The 16,791-nt window shown below is 41.8% G+C and overlaps 1 protein-coding gene across 14 annotated transcripts in view; it reads right to left on the bottom strand.

Annotated features, from left to right (window-relative positions):
* Window positions 1-16,791, bottom strand: part of PTPRM (protein tyrosine phosphatase receptor type M) — a 1,480,454-nt gene that overhangs the window by 129,467 nt on the left and 1,334,196 nt on the right. For all 14 annotated transcript variants that reach the window (XM_069218824.1, XM_069218808.1, XM_069218810.1 and 11 more), the window contains one exon: window positions 12,009-12,106. In XM_069218824.1, the coding sequence (XP_069074925.1) occupies window positions 12,009-12,106 (98 nt within the window). The remainder of the gene's footprint in view (window positions 1-12,008; window positions 12,107-16,791) is intronic.

Genomic DNA, 16,791 nt, shown 5'->3' with positions numbered 1-16,791 from the left:
TTTATTTTGCAATTTAATATTACTCAGACTACACCTCAAGTATGACAGAGCGCTTCACATATGAACACTTCTTAAATGAGGGCAGTCTTTAAACAGAGATTAAAATGTGGTTACATTTCGGGGTGCAACGAATGTATAGCAGAGTGTATCAAAATTAAGGCACATTTTGTCAGTGCTATAAAGCGTCAACGCAAAATATTCAGTAAACTTAACCACATCATCAGGAAAGGGAATCACGCCCACGATGGCCACCCTGGTCTCACAGGATATCAAGTATGAGTTCCTCACACTGAGTTAAAGCCTAGTGTAGTTCAGATCCTATGTTCATTTTATGGAAATGTTGGCTGTCACATAAGCAAGCTACGGAATCATCTATGGCCCCTTCTAACCTAATACCTTCCAGATGTCTTTGTCTGGTCCAACCTAGCCTGCAGGAGGTTGAGAAATGTTTTGGAAAGAGGCCAGGCTTTGAGGCTGTCCAGATATGTATTCTTTCCACAGCTCGAGCGTGTACTCATCATCTGGGGCCTCTGCTGGTCCCACCTGGAAATCATCAGCTACTCATAGTGTTGGACATGAACACACGCTTGCCCAAAGACCACTGGAGTCCCATCACCAACATCCGTGCTGCAGTTCTTCCCCCTAGCAGTAGACCAGTCCGAGAGGTGTGCAGTATCTACTTGGAGGTCAGGTGGAAGATGGTCCAGGAGGTGGTCACCGAGCTAGGAGCAGTCAAGTGGAGCGCATCGAGTAGCAGCAGTGTTCAGCTCATGCCAGTGGCTGCAAGTGGTGGCAGTAGCGGCCGGTGAGCCTTATAAGTGGAGGGTCATTGAGCTGCAGTCCAGTGGCTGGCACAGTAAAAAAAACCACAATGACTTTAGGTTCAAATTCCAAAGCTCTTAATCATGGATCATTATTATAAAGGGCCGTGACTGAGAGCTCAGGAATTAAAGCTGAAGGCAATGTGAGTTTCTCAAAGTGCCTGCCAGTGGGCCAAGAAAAAGAAAAAAAATGTATTTACCACCTTTCCTTCTCCTCGTCCAGTCAGAGCGATTGTACTTCCTGGAGCTTCACGCAGTTCCCCTCTCCAAATCCCAACACTGCTTTTATGCTGCAGATGAGCAGCATGACAGCAGAACCAGGATTGGCTGGAGCGGGCTGCCTCAATGCTCCAGCAGGCATGGGGGGGCGAGGGGGGGCTGTGACTGCTCTCCACCCAGCTGTCCCAGACAGCTGAGTGGAGAGGTTTACACTGCGCATATGAAGCTGGCCAGTTCAAGACAGCCGGCCAAACTGCCATGCGCAGTGTAAACTGGGGGAGCAAGCACCACTCCCCTGCTGCCAGTCAGCAGCAATGCCCAGCCCACAAACACGGCTGGGAGCAGTGAAAAATAAAATGGTAATTCATTGTATTACTATTTTATTTTTCACGTCTACAGCACTGGCAGCAGGGGGCAATGCTCCTCTGCCCTAATGGTGAGCCGCCTCTGGGTGGTGGCAACAGTATTAATTTTGGGGGGAGGGGGGGGGGGACAGGCCTCTATTTGGCGATAGCCGACTTTAACACAGAGTAAAAGGGTGAAAAGTAGAAACGAGGGAAAAGATGGCCATGATGGAAAAAAAAGCCTGCAACAGTGGGTTAAAGATACAGGAAGTGTAGGGTGGTTTAACAAAGAAACGTGTGGAGGAATCAAGACTAAGCTGCCTTGGTATTCAGTAACCCCAGGATTCAGCAGGGCCGGAGGGTATGCTACAAACACCTGAGGCCCCTGCATTTATTTACTTTTTAATTCCAGAGCCAGGCCTGGTGAGACACTGTGTAGAGAAGGTGTAGGAGTCTCCTTTGCAGACCCTTTGCTGAGGCAGAACTCTTACACTAACATCGGATTCTTTACCTCTTAAAATGTTACTAAAGTGGTAAGTGTTGAAACTTCTTCAAAGCAGCAAAAATGGATACACGTTTCTTCTGTCTGCATAGCAGGCCATCTGCACAATAATTTGTAAGGATCCAGAAAAAAAGATAAATGTTTTAAACGTTTGAACTTCATGTGAAACACACATGACTACAAATAGCATATGTTGGGGGGTCTTTTAGACATATTACTCCATCAATATAACCTACTCCGAAAAAAAAAAAAAAAACACTCCCAATTGACAACGTTTTTTTAATGTGTAAAACCCCACTATTAAATCATGCACTTGCCATCGGTATGTGTCTGATACATGTCAGATCTAGCCATGGCTTGGTACACGAACCTTGTCAGTAGGGTAAAAAATAAGGTCATAACAGAAAGGTGTTACAAAAAAGCACAGAAACTGAACTGTATCAAGCAATCCGGGGGAGGAGTTGGATAATAATCTTTGGCAGGGGTGGGGTCTCAAGACAGTCATCTGCAGCCATTGTCCGAAGCGAGGTCTCTTGGTAGCTTCTAAGCCCCAATTAAAATCTCCTTGTTGCAGGGAGCTCGAGGGCAGAAACACTTTTCTATCGCGAGCCAACAAAGCATCCCAGCCATTAGTTCTGTACACAGATGTTCAGGTCTGCCTCATGGTTCGTTCCAGGTGGAGTTATGGAGCGGAGAGAAAAATAAAAGTTCCTTTTTTCCCCCCAACTTCTAAATCTACGGTTTTAGGATATGAACCATCTGTACTGTAACATATATATATATATATATATATATACATACTTCCAAGGGGCATTTGAATATGTAGGCTTCTAAAGACCGTATGTTAATCCAAGCGTGAAGCGCTAGGGTATGAAGAGCTTGGCGTAAACAATCCTCCCTACTCACCCACATTATCACTTGTTTGGTGTAATCTTTTATCATCTGAAGTGAGCTTTTATGTGACTGAAAAACAGATTTCAAAATAATAACAGTGGCAGGATTCATGTATAATAATGTGTAACTCAAAGTGACTGACTAACATGTCTGACATGCACAAACCTTATTGGTTAAACATAACCGCCTCCTAATAGGAGAAAACTTCATGAGTTGTGCACAATTATTATTGATATTATGTGCTAAAAACATGGGACTTTTCTCACCATAGGAGGTGAAAGATCACCAGCTCAACTCAGAGTAACCTGATGCCTTCTATTTCAGTCCTTAACCTCAGTCGGTCAGTAAAACTGCCAGTTAAACCTCCTTGGTCTCCGCGGAGGGGAGTCGTACCACATACTTATGTAGGGGTCATTATTAAAGCCCACATGCGCTTCCTCGCTGACCTGGAGATGTGCGAGGGCAAGAATTGGCTGCTCGAAGCCTAGCTTAGAGAAGATCCTCTGAGAATGGACAGCGCATGCCCTGCATACAGAGCAGTAGACTGCAGAACTCAGCTCAATATGTTACAAAATACCCACCTCTAAGGTCTCAATAACAGCTTACTGGACCCAAGGGCAAAGGGGCCCAGAAAACAAACAACGAGGTGAAACTAACTCCTAGAAAAATTAGCATGATCACTGAGGAATCAAAGGGTTTCGAAAGAGCACCATGAAAGACTGGTTACACAAAGGATGCTAAGCTAGCAAATACTTGCATTTCATTGTGAAATAGAAAACTACCAGTGTTAGACGATGTAGCAGACACTTTAGCACTTTCCCTCATGTCACAGAGATCATCTTTACGTGACAATCTATGAATTCTATTAATCAAAGGACTAATAGTTTGACTGTAGAGTGTGCAATGAGAAGCCATTTTTAGTGTGCATTTAATTAGATTAATGACTTAAACATAGGTGGTATCCAAGTTTAATTAAATGTTTGAAAGATGAAACTGACACTGTTATAATTTAGACTCTAAACTATTAGTCTGTATTGAAATAATATTGAATTTCTCATAATGAATGCTATATGTGTGAAAAATATTGAAATGCAGTTATGCGTTATACAGACTGAAGTCTATTAACAGTCATTTTGTTTAAAGTTACTGTAACATGAATGCTAATGAAAATGTGTTAATGCCAAATTTATAGTTTGCATATTAAAATGTGTTTTATTTTGTGTATTAATGTGCTGTTTTATTTTACTTGCATTAGCCTAAGCGAGGCCCGCTAGGCCCTGTATTTTATGACTGTGCAGAAAATATCAAGCCATCTTTCTAAAATATACATTTCTTTCAGACTGCGTTCCCATGAGAAGGACTAGTTTGGTAATAGCTATTGTTTTACACAGCGAGTTGTAAGAATATGACCTTGGACGTAGAACACCCTGGACTGTCGACTAACAATTTAAACATTTGTTTCAACCTTGCGTGGAGCTACACGGATGGATGCTCTTCTCATGACAAACTTGGGAAAACAGGAAGATGAATAAAGTCTGAGTTGCATGATTAATATCTATTGGGTGTTGCCCCTTCAACGTCAAATGAACTGCTGCTTTGATGAATCAGGTTCACATATGAACTTAAATATGTCAATGCCCAGGAGGACATTGATCAGATTCCAGACAGATGTTTTGCAGAGTCTTTACAGATTCCTTGGAGACCCGAAGACAATCCTATACCCTGCATGCTGAGCCCCTTGGAGAGCTATCTTCCTCTCTGCCTCTGCCCCTTTGAAATTCCTTGCTGAGACATAGAGATGTTTCCTTAACCCTCACAGAAGGCTCCTGACTGAGCTTTGTTAGTAACTTGTTGCAAGAGATGACCTTTTTCCAAATTGTTTTTGTCCTTTTTTGTTCTTTTGTCTTTTGCAAGCATTTGTTCCGACCCACATATATTTTTCTTTGATTGGCTAAAGTGTAAGGTTTTCATGTGCCCAACCAAATTGAGCTTGATGATTTGAACTGCCATAACGCTAGATGAAACTGAGCAACATTTATTTTCCTTACATCAAGTTTTCTTATTGATGTTTTGTATTGTCTTTGTTGAGTGCCTACTGTTCCTAAAGCTAGTTTGCTTGAACTTATTTTGTCGCCTTGGTCAACCCTTGGTGATTCTGTACCTTTATAACTTTGTCTTGCAAATTATCTATATGACTTTGAGCTTAAGTTTGTAATAAATCCCTTAATCCTATTCCTGAGTGGAGTTTTCCTTGTATGGCCACATTGGTCATACTGCTTAATTTAATTGGTTTGAAATTAAATGTGGTTGTATAGTTCAACGCAAGGTCTAAAGATCCACTGACCTCATTGAGCATTGATTCCTGAGAAGGATGAGAATGCTCCTTGCATAGACATGTGGCCAAATGGCATTTACATGGTGAGGCCTTCATCTTGGAGTTACAGCTCCTCTCTGTCATTTTTGACAACCCAGTGATTTCAGGAAACAGAGCCACAGCTTGCTGTTCTTAGTTAATGTTCCTGAGAGAACATGGTAGTCAAATATTGCTTCCTCATGTATATGGCCATATTTACTATACAAAGATTTTGGGGGGAAAATACTGTTGGTCATGTGTAATCCAAGTATTAGACGTCCCCAGTGTGTTCTGATGCCATACAAAGGTACTTTGGCTAAAATAATTCTCATATCCCCAGTACTCTGCCACTTGATTTTGGCTTCCTTCCCGGTCTTTCCTGCCCGTCCCAGCCAAGATGCACAAAAATCGGTGGGTATATTTGGAGCTGGAATTTTCCCTAGCTGGGGAGGTCAAGTATGTTGCTTCTACCTGTTTCTTTCAGATGAACATGCTTAAGAAAATTACTCCATTTCTTCCAAAGAATGCACACTGTGTGGCGATTCAGGTTACTGCGCTCAGGGCCACTGGAATTATGCAAATGTGCAGCAGTGGTGTTTTTCACATAATTACAGATCTGCCACATTTGGCACATATTACATCATCAGCTGCATAATATGCAGATTTTTACAAAAAAAAGTTTCAAGCTCAAATGGTTTAAAAGTTACTAAAATCGCAGCAACACGTGTTCAGCAGCAGTGTAAAGCCATCTGCAAAGTTTGTCTGGTCAGCTTTCTGTTGCGTTTTGCTGTATATGGGTGTCAAGCTAGAAATACTGAGATGAAAGCTTTGTCAAGACAGTGTTAATGTGTGAAAATGGCAAAATAATGAGGTAATACTATCAGAAAATCTACCGCATTGTGGCACATTATTTGCCTCGTCTTGCTGCTTAATTTAGTCAACCTGCCAGCATAACTTGGCCCTCTCCTGTCACATAACTCCATTAGCCCTGACTATTTCCAGCTGCCAAACCTACTGCAACCTCCTCCTTTTGGGTTGGATATGGGCCAAATTAGAAGGGTGCAGAAGGATCAGAATGCGGCTACCAGAATGGTGCTGGGACCATAATTTTAAAGCGTTGCTTTTAAGTTTCTCGGCCGTATTTTGAAAGTGTTGGAGTGTGACCTCTAAAATGAATATTAACATGAAAAGGCTTGCAAATTGATGTGTAATGAAGCTGCATAGAAAATATGCTAACATAGAAAATAATGTACACGTTTGGAATGTGCCCACGGGGAGTGGCCACCAATGTATACGATGATTAATTAAACTGATTAATGATGAATTAACAATGTACTAATGTATGGCTTTGTATTGGCATTAAGAGTTATATATTAGGGGTTTTGCTAAATTAAACACCAGGCCTTAGTTAGCGAGGGTCTGGGCCTAGCTGCCTGGTCTCATATTAATTGTGTTTTTCTAACGTGCAATGTGCTGTTTCCTGAAGGACATGAAACTGTACTTTTCCAGAAGCTAGAGATATGTGTGTGTGTAGCCGTAGTAAATTCTTTCTCATGGGACCCGACTTGCTCAAGGAGACATTCTTGCCGAATGCAACAGTGTAATTCACAACAGGTGCAAGGCCACCTGGACTAGGAGAAGAAAATAGAAATACTTACTGGAGCGTAAAGTGTAACACTTCTTACCTGACATTCTACCCGTTGAAGATGTCAATCACAGGAGCCAATAGACTGCATGAGAACTGTGTTTTGTGAAAAATTCTAGTAAGGTGCGTGGAGAATTACTGGACAGAGATAATGATGCACCAAAATTGATCCAATGAGAAATTAAGGACTAGTTCAACAGTTTTGATATAACAGCATGACCCGAGAAGAAATCTGCCATTATCAGCCATACTCAGCCATTATTGGGACATTCCCCGCCATTCTTCACTGCCCCTTGCCTCTCTACCAAGAAATTATTATACTTTGAGACTTTGCGGTTCTGATTTCTTAACCATCCTCTATCGAATCCTTATCTGATACTGACTTCTCCTCCTTATGAGGGAAGAGCCTATTCTTAACTATGCCATACTGAGACTTGTCCCGTCCTATCTTTGCTGATGGTGAATCGACTGATGTCCTGAGGACAAAGACTGACGATGACTGCTGATACGTTGGAGGGGTAACTATCTGATGATAATTGTAATTGTCTGTTTGCCTTTCTTTCTAGGTACCAACTGCTCTTTTGATAGAGGCCATAGTTAGATGTTTTTCTAAGTTTGGGTTTGCCAAATTCTTTTGCATGAAACCCAGCATGCTGATGCTAATTCAAAGTTAGTTAAGAAATTCACCAACATCGGATGCAAATAGACAAATGACTAAGATCTTGTTTTGTTGAATAATGTACTAATGCTACTCTGCTAAAGTTGATTCGGGTTAACGTCGTGCTTTATTCTAATGTTCATGATCTATGCTTTGATAAAGTTTTGCTTTGATTGCCAAGTTATAGTGGTTTTGATGTGCTTGTTGATGTTGAAACTAATAAATATGATATTAGGCTGTAACTAATAGGGAATAAATATCCTAACACATAACTAGGTTTGTGTGGTTATTCATGGCTAAAAGGTCGTGGTGTGTTCACTGTATTGAGATATATTTAATGACATTGATTGGCTAGATAATTATTGTGAATATTAAAAGAGTTATCGACAGTGTTGATTGCAATGCTAAATGGACATCTCGTTCTGGGAAGTCTCCAAAGTGGTCAAAAGGTTCATTGGCCTAGACTTGTCTCCTTGTAAGTTTACTTATCAAGGTTCTGACGCGTTATCAAAAGCACTCCACTGTATTGGAACAGACCATCTATCACAAAATGTCTCAAATGTAGTCCCACGCTTTACTTTATTTCAATAACTGAAGCTCAACAGTGTGTGTTTTTCTAATGTGCTGTATGTAGCCTCTCCATAGTGCCTAGGGCATCCACGAAATTTCAGGGTCTGTGGCAGATTTAGTGAACAGAGGTGTTCTCTAGGTGTATCGATAAGTGGCAGAGAAGCATGCATTCTTTCATTTTTCCACGTGCTTTCAAGTCAGCGAACAGCAGAGTGACCACACAATATTCTCATCTTAATTTACTAAAAAAAACGGAGTAAACTGAATGACCATGGTTGGACAGTTCTTTTGTGACATCACTAATTGTCTGTAACAAATGACCATGATGGGCTGGTGAGGTCATTTTATTATTTTAAAGAACGTGAAAGTGCCTGGTTTAATAAGAAAATTACTTTAAACTGTTTCTGTGGATAGTGAAATATCACAGCTATTATACATACAATACGGTGCCTCCCACTAAAGCGGACAAAGAATATTGCAATTCGCTCAGTTCCATGGCTTCTCTGAGGCAAAAGGGCACAAACCAATTATCTTTTTAAGGCCACAGACCTGAGAAGCAGAAGGTGCTTTATTTCGTTTAATACGAGATCCTGGATAGATGGAGAAGGTAAATTACTACTACAAGTTCCAGGTATTTTATGAAATGCAATGTTCAAAGCCCAGGATGAGTTCCTATCGCACTCCGTTTCTTCGAAATAACTTTTCACTCCTCCGAAATCAACGTCCTATGCCTGACCAGGCACTAAGTGCACTATTTTCCAATATTTTAATATTTACTGGCAGCTTTTCTTAGATTCCATTTCCAAATACCTCTTATGTTCTGTGATTTGTGTTTGTCCCATATCCCTCTTATTCTCTCAGACTTTGGAGTCAGACCTCCACAAAAGCACCACTCTCTTCTGCGCTGTTAAGGTTTTTTTTGTTGCTCGTGACTTCTTTCCTTTGCCTGGTCTTTGTTTGCCTGAAATAGCTTTTATTTGTGTGTCTATATGGCACACTGGAAGAAGTGCCTGCTCACATGAGGTACGCACAGCGGAAGAAATGGAATCACCTTTCTTCTCGTTGAGATGTGGGTGGAGTATGGCAGGAAAGGATCTAAGCACCAGGTGCATGTGCACGAAGAAGTGGAGTTTTTCTGTCGCAAAGATTCTGCTCGAGGCCTGCATTTTTTTTTAATTCCCTCACAGTGCTGGAGGGTGGTGTGATTTGACATCAACAGTCGTCTATAATAAAACATATCAGGTGACAAGTGTCGTCTCACTGCAGATGTTTTCTTATGTTGACCTGATACACCAGTTACATAGCCATCAAATATGGAGGCATTGTTATGTTGCTTCTAGTATCACATGGCCTAGCGACTAAACCGCTGACCCTGGGAAACAAGGTTCGAATATCGACCTCAGCTTAACATCCTATGATTCAGATAAAATCACTTTAAATCCATGTGCCTACAACAATGTGCAATATAGGCTGGTTCTGTTGTCAACTTGGCCAGGAATGCTCATCAAAAAGTACTAATGAATGGCCAAGGGAGTGGTCTAGGAGCCTCCACGGGCTGGGAAACTTCCTTTGGGCCATGTGAGGGAGGAGGCAGGCTAGCAACTCAGCGCTGCTCTTTGGAGTCTCTCCACTCTTCACTAGCCAGCCTTGCTTCCTAGTTATTATGTAGATACCAATGGAAAGCTGTGCTCTCACCTGACCATGCCCCTAGAAGGGCACCTTATACAGCAGGCATTCTCAACTATGGGGCAGCATGCACTTTCTAAGTTCATGTTGTGCCTTCTGGCAAGAGGCGATGAGGAAAGCTGTACATGTTACATCATGCTTGTGTTCTTCCATGGTCTGCTCTCAGGACTATTCGAGCAACTCACCACAAACAGTCTGCTGCACAAATTAAGTAGCACACTGCAGAAAGATACTGATGAAGCTGAAATGAGGGTTTTTCATTTATTAACGTATAGACGTAGTGTGAAATAATCATGTGTGACTTTAACCGAACTAATAAAGATTGTACGGGGACAAAATGTACCCTCAGAGTAGTTTGCCAACATTTATAAGCGTGCTTTATATAACGTGATGTATTAGAATTGCACTAATCCGACATAATCGTAAACGTGTGCTATGATTTGCTTGTTTGAAATGTTTTAGCTCAGCATTACTTTAGTGCAGGCTTCGGCCTAGTTGCCTGGTCTCACGGTTTAGATGCTCGTATTTTTCCAATGTGCTATTAAACGTGTATTTCTGCTTGAAGCTGTACTTTTCCACTGAGAACGTTCACATGCTTATCTTAAGGTTTCGTGCCAGCCCGGCATTTTTCTCTTTACTCCAAGGTCAATCTGCAGGTGCGGACAATGGAAGCTCTGAAAATGAGTTAATTGGTATAAAATGTTGCAACTTGTGTACCCGTCTCCAAGGATAATGTATGCTTAAGTAAAAGCTTGAGAACTGTTGTTTTTGATTGGATAATTTGAAGCTAACCTATGAACCCTCCAATGGAAGACCCTACTGGATTTGAACTGTTGTCTATTTAAACCAGGTGCACGAGAAGAAGGTAGCCATTTTGCAGCCATTACAGCCATTACCAGCCCGATACCCGCCATTTTGCAGGACATTGCAGCTACTATGGCCCATCTTGCTGCGACGCCATTTTGAAAGAGACTTTGATACTTTCTCTAATCGAGAGAAAGAGACTTAAATGATTCTTACCCTAGAGACTTTAACTCTGATTTGCCCTTTACATGAAGTAGTAGTTTATTTTGCCGCCGTGAGGCAATTGCCCCGTCCACCCCTGCCCCTTTGCCCCGTCCCATGCTGATCGAGAAACGGTACCTGTGAGACGAAGACTTCCTTGAATGCTGATTGTAATTGGTAAATATGAAAGGAAATTGTAAAATTGCATTGTGTTTCTTTTAGGTAACCAACTGCTGATTTTGATAAGAGCCCTAGTTAGGAGTTTTCTAAATTAATGTTGCTAAATTGTTTTGCATGAAGTCCCACATGCCGATGCTAATTTGAGGTTAGATGAGGATTCCCTTTGTTGCACGATGCAATTTGAGACCTTGTTATGCTGACTAAATGTATGCAATTAGTTCATTACAGATTATAAAATAAGTGATTTGCATTGCTATTATCGAATGCCTTGTTATTCAAATGCTGCATAGATTGCACCTGTTTCGCCGTTATGGACAGCTATTAATGTTCATTTATGTTTATCATTTGGTGTTGAGACACATCTATATTGTGCTAGCTTTGTTAATATAGGGAAATAAATTCACTAACTTTGAATAAACTGGTGTGGTTATTCCTGACTGAAAGGTCAGGGTTCGCCGAAATGTATTCTGGATTAATTGTCAAGTGTTATGTTGATCAGGGTATTGCTTATGTTCGATATTGATTATTGATTTGATTAAATTGACTGACTAAGGGTGGAGAGGGTCCCACTTAGCCAAAAGATTCATCGGCCTAAAGAGCGTCCCAATACAGGTAAAATTACTAGTACGGAACGCTCTATCAATACTTAAACAGTTTCTTCACTTGAACATGACATTTGACGCAAGGGACCTCTTTATTGAAGATACATCCCTTGCTTGATAGCATTTGGCAGGCAGATGCCAAGCCCAAGCGTGCACCAAACCAATCCCCACCGGTTGAGTCTACCACGTACCACTGCAGATCTCTGCTGACATCTCGTAGAGCTGTGGCGACTGCTGTCACTGTTTGCTTTTCAGTGTACTGGCATCAGCAATGCCAAACACTCTGACATCACATTAATATTCTAATAGGCAAGTATTCAAGTCACGTCTCTAAAATAATTAGCAAACTCAAGCAGTCGCGGTGAGATCCTGGGATCTAATGCAGTATGCACCACATCCACCACATAAACTGATTAGTGTGTTAATATTTTATATATTTACAACAAATGGACTCAGCAGGAAAGGGAGAATTGATGGCCATCTTTATGTTGCTTTACACTTAACAGTAGTGGGCGTAGGCTCTACTTACCCTGCCTACTTCTACAAGGTTTGTCACCATCACGATGCTGGCAGTGTTTTCATGCCAGACCATTCTCCAGAAGTCATAAATGGTCTCCTGCATCGGGCCTGCAAAAAGCAAAACATGCCTTTAGTGAAAACGTGCGTGGAAAAGATTTGTTAACAGAAAAATATGCGACGCACTGGGTGCAAATATTGCAATGAAACGCACGAAAACAATATGCCACATGGTGTGTGAAGTAACTGAAAGGTATCTTGAGAGAGAAGAATATGATATTAAATATAACATTGGTAATGAACAAGCATTGGCAAAGCTAGTATGTCTTGCCTTTGGGACCTATTGGCCTTGGGAATTAGTTTTAGCCACGTTGCACAGCATCCCTGAATTTAAAAAAACTTTTGACACAGTGAGCAACATGATTTTGTACACAAGCACACCACACATATGAGCCAACAAAATGACATTCATTTAAAAAAAAGTTTTTATGTTTAATTACCGATCTGAGTTGGATTGGTAAATAAGAAGGAAAAAAATGCCAGGGGAGGGAACGGAAGCAAAACGGTGGGGGATGCATTGTGGGTAGGGAAGCAACCCAGGGGATGGAAACAACATGAGATGGGCAGAGAAGTCCACAGTGAGACACCGCAACATGAAGACAGGGGAGTACAGAGGAGCATGGCGAGACAGCAATACAGAGATGGGGGTAGCAACACAGGGGGCGGAAACAACACAGGATGGGCAGAGAAGTACATGGTGAGAGAGATGCACGGAGACTGCAGGGGGCAACACAAAAGCACACAGCAAGACAGAGCAACATGGAGATGGGGTGAAAAAGAAGCCCACTGTGAAATAGATGAACATGGAGCTGGGGGATGGGCAGAGAAGCCCAAGCCAGACCAACACTGAGATGGGGCAGAAAAGCACATGAGAGAGACAGCTGGAAAATACACTGTGAGAAATTCAATTATTATTTAGGGTGGGTGACTACCTATTGGAAATAGACCTTTCTGCAGGGTTCTTCTGTCTTTTTGCTTCTGACTTCCTGTTTTTGATCCAGTGCTGAATTTAGTTTTTGCTGGTTTTAGGACTCTGGGCACTTTACCACTGCGGACCCATGCTAAAGTGCAAGTGATCTCTGTCCCATTTGTATTGGTAATTGGCTTACCCATTTCCTAGTAAAGTGCAGTATGTGCAGTGCCTGTGTGTGCAGTTTTAAACTGCCAGTTTGACCTGGCAAGTACATCCACTTGCCAGGCCCAAACCTTCCCTTTTATTACATGGGATGGGTGCAGAATATTTAAAAGGTAGGATGTAATGGTGTGTTTTACATGCTCTGACAGTGAAGTACTGCTGAATTCAGTTTTCACTATTTCAAGGACTATCACTCACATATGGTAACATGGGGAATGCCTTGAAATATCTTACAGGTGTAATTTCCCTTTGGGAGCAGATAGGGATTTAGAGCTTGGGGCCTCTGAACTCACAATTAAAAAATACATCTTTTGGTGAAGTTGTTTTTTAAATTGTAAGTTTGAAAATGCCACTTTTAGAAAGTGGCCATTTTCTTGCCTAACCATTCTGTGTCTCTGCTTGTCTGTGGAATACACGTCTGGGTCAGGATGTCAGATGGGCTCTTTGTGAATTCACTCTAGAAAGTCACGCAAAGGGAGCTGAGGTATGCCTTGCATGTCCTGATGGGTCTCCATGGGCTAGAGCAGTGGGAGGAGCTGACAATTGCACCTGAACAGGGCTGTGCCTATCCGTACTCAAAACAGTCTACAACCCCCTGGAATGTGTCTGGGGCCAGGGCAGGAAAGGTAGGGCCTTGTGCACTACAAAGACTTTTCTTTGAAGTATGCCTACTTCAAAGACAGAAATGGGTATAAGTACTGGACCTCTGCCACCACAACATTAGAACACTTCTGGAGTGAGGATATTCTGCCAGGAAAAAGAGCTGGATGCCATAGGAGGGATTGCCACTCTGCCTGTTCCTTTCTATTGCTGGCCTGCTACTTGCTGCTTCTGTCTTGTAGTGAAAGTACTGGACTTTGCTTTCTACATCCTGATTTCACAGGTTCTCAAAGGGCTCGAAGTGAGTTTGCCTCCTGTTAAGAAGTCTCAGGGAAATCAAAGACTTCATCTGCTAGTGCCTGGGCTCTTTTGCTGAGAGGCACGTCTTGCCAAGTAGTACCAGCTCCTGTCCCTGGGCACTTGGAAGTGTAAGCTGGTGTCCTGAAGAATAAAATCCATGCACTTATGTTCCGCAGCAGAAAAATGTACACAGCACCTGTCCCGCAGCCAGAGAATCGATGCAGCGCCTGTCTCGCGGCTACAGAATCAATGCAGTGCCTGTTTCCCCACATCTCCATCAACACAGCGTGTCTCAATTTTACATGCATCTTCCCCAGGGTAACAATTTCTCATCAACCCACACTACAGCAAGGAGCCGAGGCTGAGTGTCCAAAATTCAAAACATCGCCTTTCCTGCAAGGAAATAATCGACGCATCACCTCCCCTGCCAGTAAGGAACCGGCGCATAGCCTATCCGGCTATTAAAAAAATCAACCCATCTCCTCCCTGCGCAGTAAGGAACTGATGCATTCATTTGCTTTTTGACAACTCACCTGCGGCCCGCATCATCTTTGTTTTTGACGCATCCAAGGTACATTGTGTTAAAAATATACAATCACTGATTCCTATGGATTAAGCCTCACTAAAACCTTTAAGAAGTTATATCTTTATTTAGATTTTAGATTGTTAGATTGTTTTTATATGTTAGATTTTTCTCGTTTTACTCAGATAAATATCGTCTATTTTTTTTTTTTTATAACTGGTGTGGAGTACTTTTGTGGTGTTTTTACAATGTTACTGTGTGTGTACAAATACTCTACACATTGTCTAACGGAAATAAGCCTGACTGCTCGTGCCAAGCTACCAAGGGGATGAGAAGGGCTTATCTTAGCTGTGTGACTCCCTTACCCTGACTAGAGTGAGGGTCTCTACCTGGACAGGGTGCAAGCCACTGCCAACTAGAGACTCCATTTCTAAAACTACCCACCTCAAGGGAGTAACCAAAATCCTTGTCAGGGTGAACCCTCAAGGTCACTAAATTAACTTGAGCTCAACCACTTGGCAACTTTGGCACAGAGCTGTCAGGCTTCACTTAGGGAAATGTGTAAAGCATTACTGAACTACCAAGACAGTAATAAAGTTGAAATGCAAACCAATTAAAATCCCAAACCAAATTTAAAAAATAAAGTACAGTTTAATAAACAAAATTACACAAAAAATTACAAAAACTACATGCGGGGAACCAAAGATAAAAACAGCTAAAGGTTTAAGTAGCAATAGCCCAGAGAAGCATAAAGTGCCAATGATAATCAATTGTCACTGTAAACAAAGACCTAGGCACAATGTGAGGCTGGCAACGATGGAGTGTAGTTCAAGTACATGAGCAAGGTTCATCCTCATCAAGGATTTTACCTTCTGACTTTGTCCTGTAAGATCAAATCCACCATAGGAGTACACTTTTAAAGCCACGAGGACCTCAGGGTAGGGTACCTGGAGACTAACAGAGTGGCAGACAACAAAGTCCACAGCAGGTTCCAGTCCAGGTCCAGTTGCCACTGATCAGATGGACACTTGCAAGAAAGGCCTCTTGCAGCTTTTTGTATCCCTGCAGCTTGAACAGGAAAGCCCCAGAGACCCCTTCTTTGTCCCTGGTAAGGAGGCAGCAGGTCCAGTACCTTATGCCTCCTCTTTGGTCAAAGACAGCTTGTCCAGTCCTTTTCTTTATTTTCTTAGGTCCAGAAAGTGTTCTTGAGAGGTTGCCAGGAGATACAAACGTATGTCTTGCGCAAGCTAATGGGTGGGAATTACTCCTGGGCACCAGTAACCAATAAGATGAAAATTCCTGGGGAAAGCCATACCCACTTTGGGCAATTTCAATTTGATAAAAGTCTTCAACCACACTAAACTTGAGCTTTGAGGGCTGCATCTGTGGGGGAGTGTACTATGGCAATTCTATTGTCCTACCACATCTAACCCAAAATCTAGTTTGAAATAGCCTCTTTACCACCAATAAAACCTTAGAGGCTGAAGTCTGTTAGAATAAAACAGGGTTTTTCATCAAGCAGACAGTGGATACATAAGAATTTTCAAGCATCCTATTCCCATCCTTTCAAGTGCACCCCCAGTGTTAATTGTAAACCCCTAGAGACAGAAGTCTGGTGGGACAAAGCAGGTCCTTCAGAAACCAGATAATGGATACATCAAATTGTCGTTTCTCACAGCTTTTGTAAATAGAGAATTATGTTTTTATTAAAGAGAAGGAGGCAAGCATTATGCATCAACTTTTATTTACTATTACTTCAAAGCTGCAAATAATTCAAAGTTCCATAAAATACAACGCAATGAGAAAAAAGTAGCATGGAATACCCAGTCCATAAAATCTCTCTTCACTCCATCTTTTCTCTCTTTTGGAGCTGCTATTCCTTCATTCTGTTCTACCTCTAACCCCTATTCTCCAGCATATTCTGCTGAGCATCTGAAACAACAGAATTAATTTGTAATACCCGATTTAATAAACCAAGACCTTGCACACTTATTTTGCATTTAATATGTTTCCTAAAACCTCACAGTAATCACACCTTTTTTTCAAACCACCTGGGAGGATGGGTGGGAAAATGCTAGCATCCTGCTCCTTAATAAACTCCTGATTCCCTATACAAAACATCTTTGAGAATCAACACTTTGTTGCAAGACTGAAGTCTAGCATTAGGCATGTTCAAAG

The sequence above is a fragment of the Pleurodeles waltl genome, chromosome 2_1 (assembly GCF_031143425.1).
Source record: "Pleurodeles waltl isolate 20211129_DDA chromosome 2_1, aPleWal1.hap1.20221129, whole genome shotgun sequence".
Taxonomy (NCBI): domain Eukaryota; kingdom Metazoa; phylum Chordata; class Amphibia; order Caudata; family Salamandridae; genus Pleurodeles; species Pleurodeles waltl.
The sequence above is the reverse complement of the archived record's forward strand: the minus strand, read 5'-3'. Positions and strand labels throughout refer to the sequence as shown.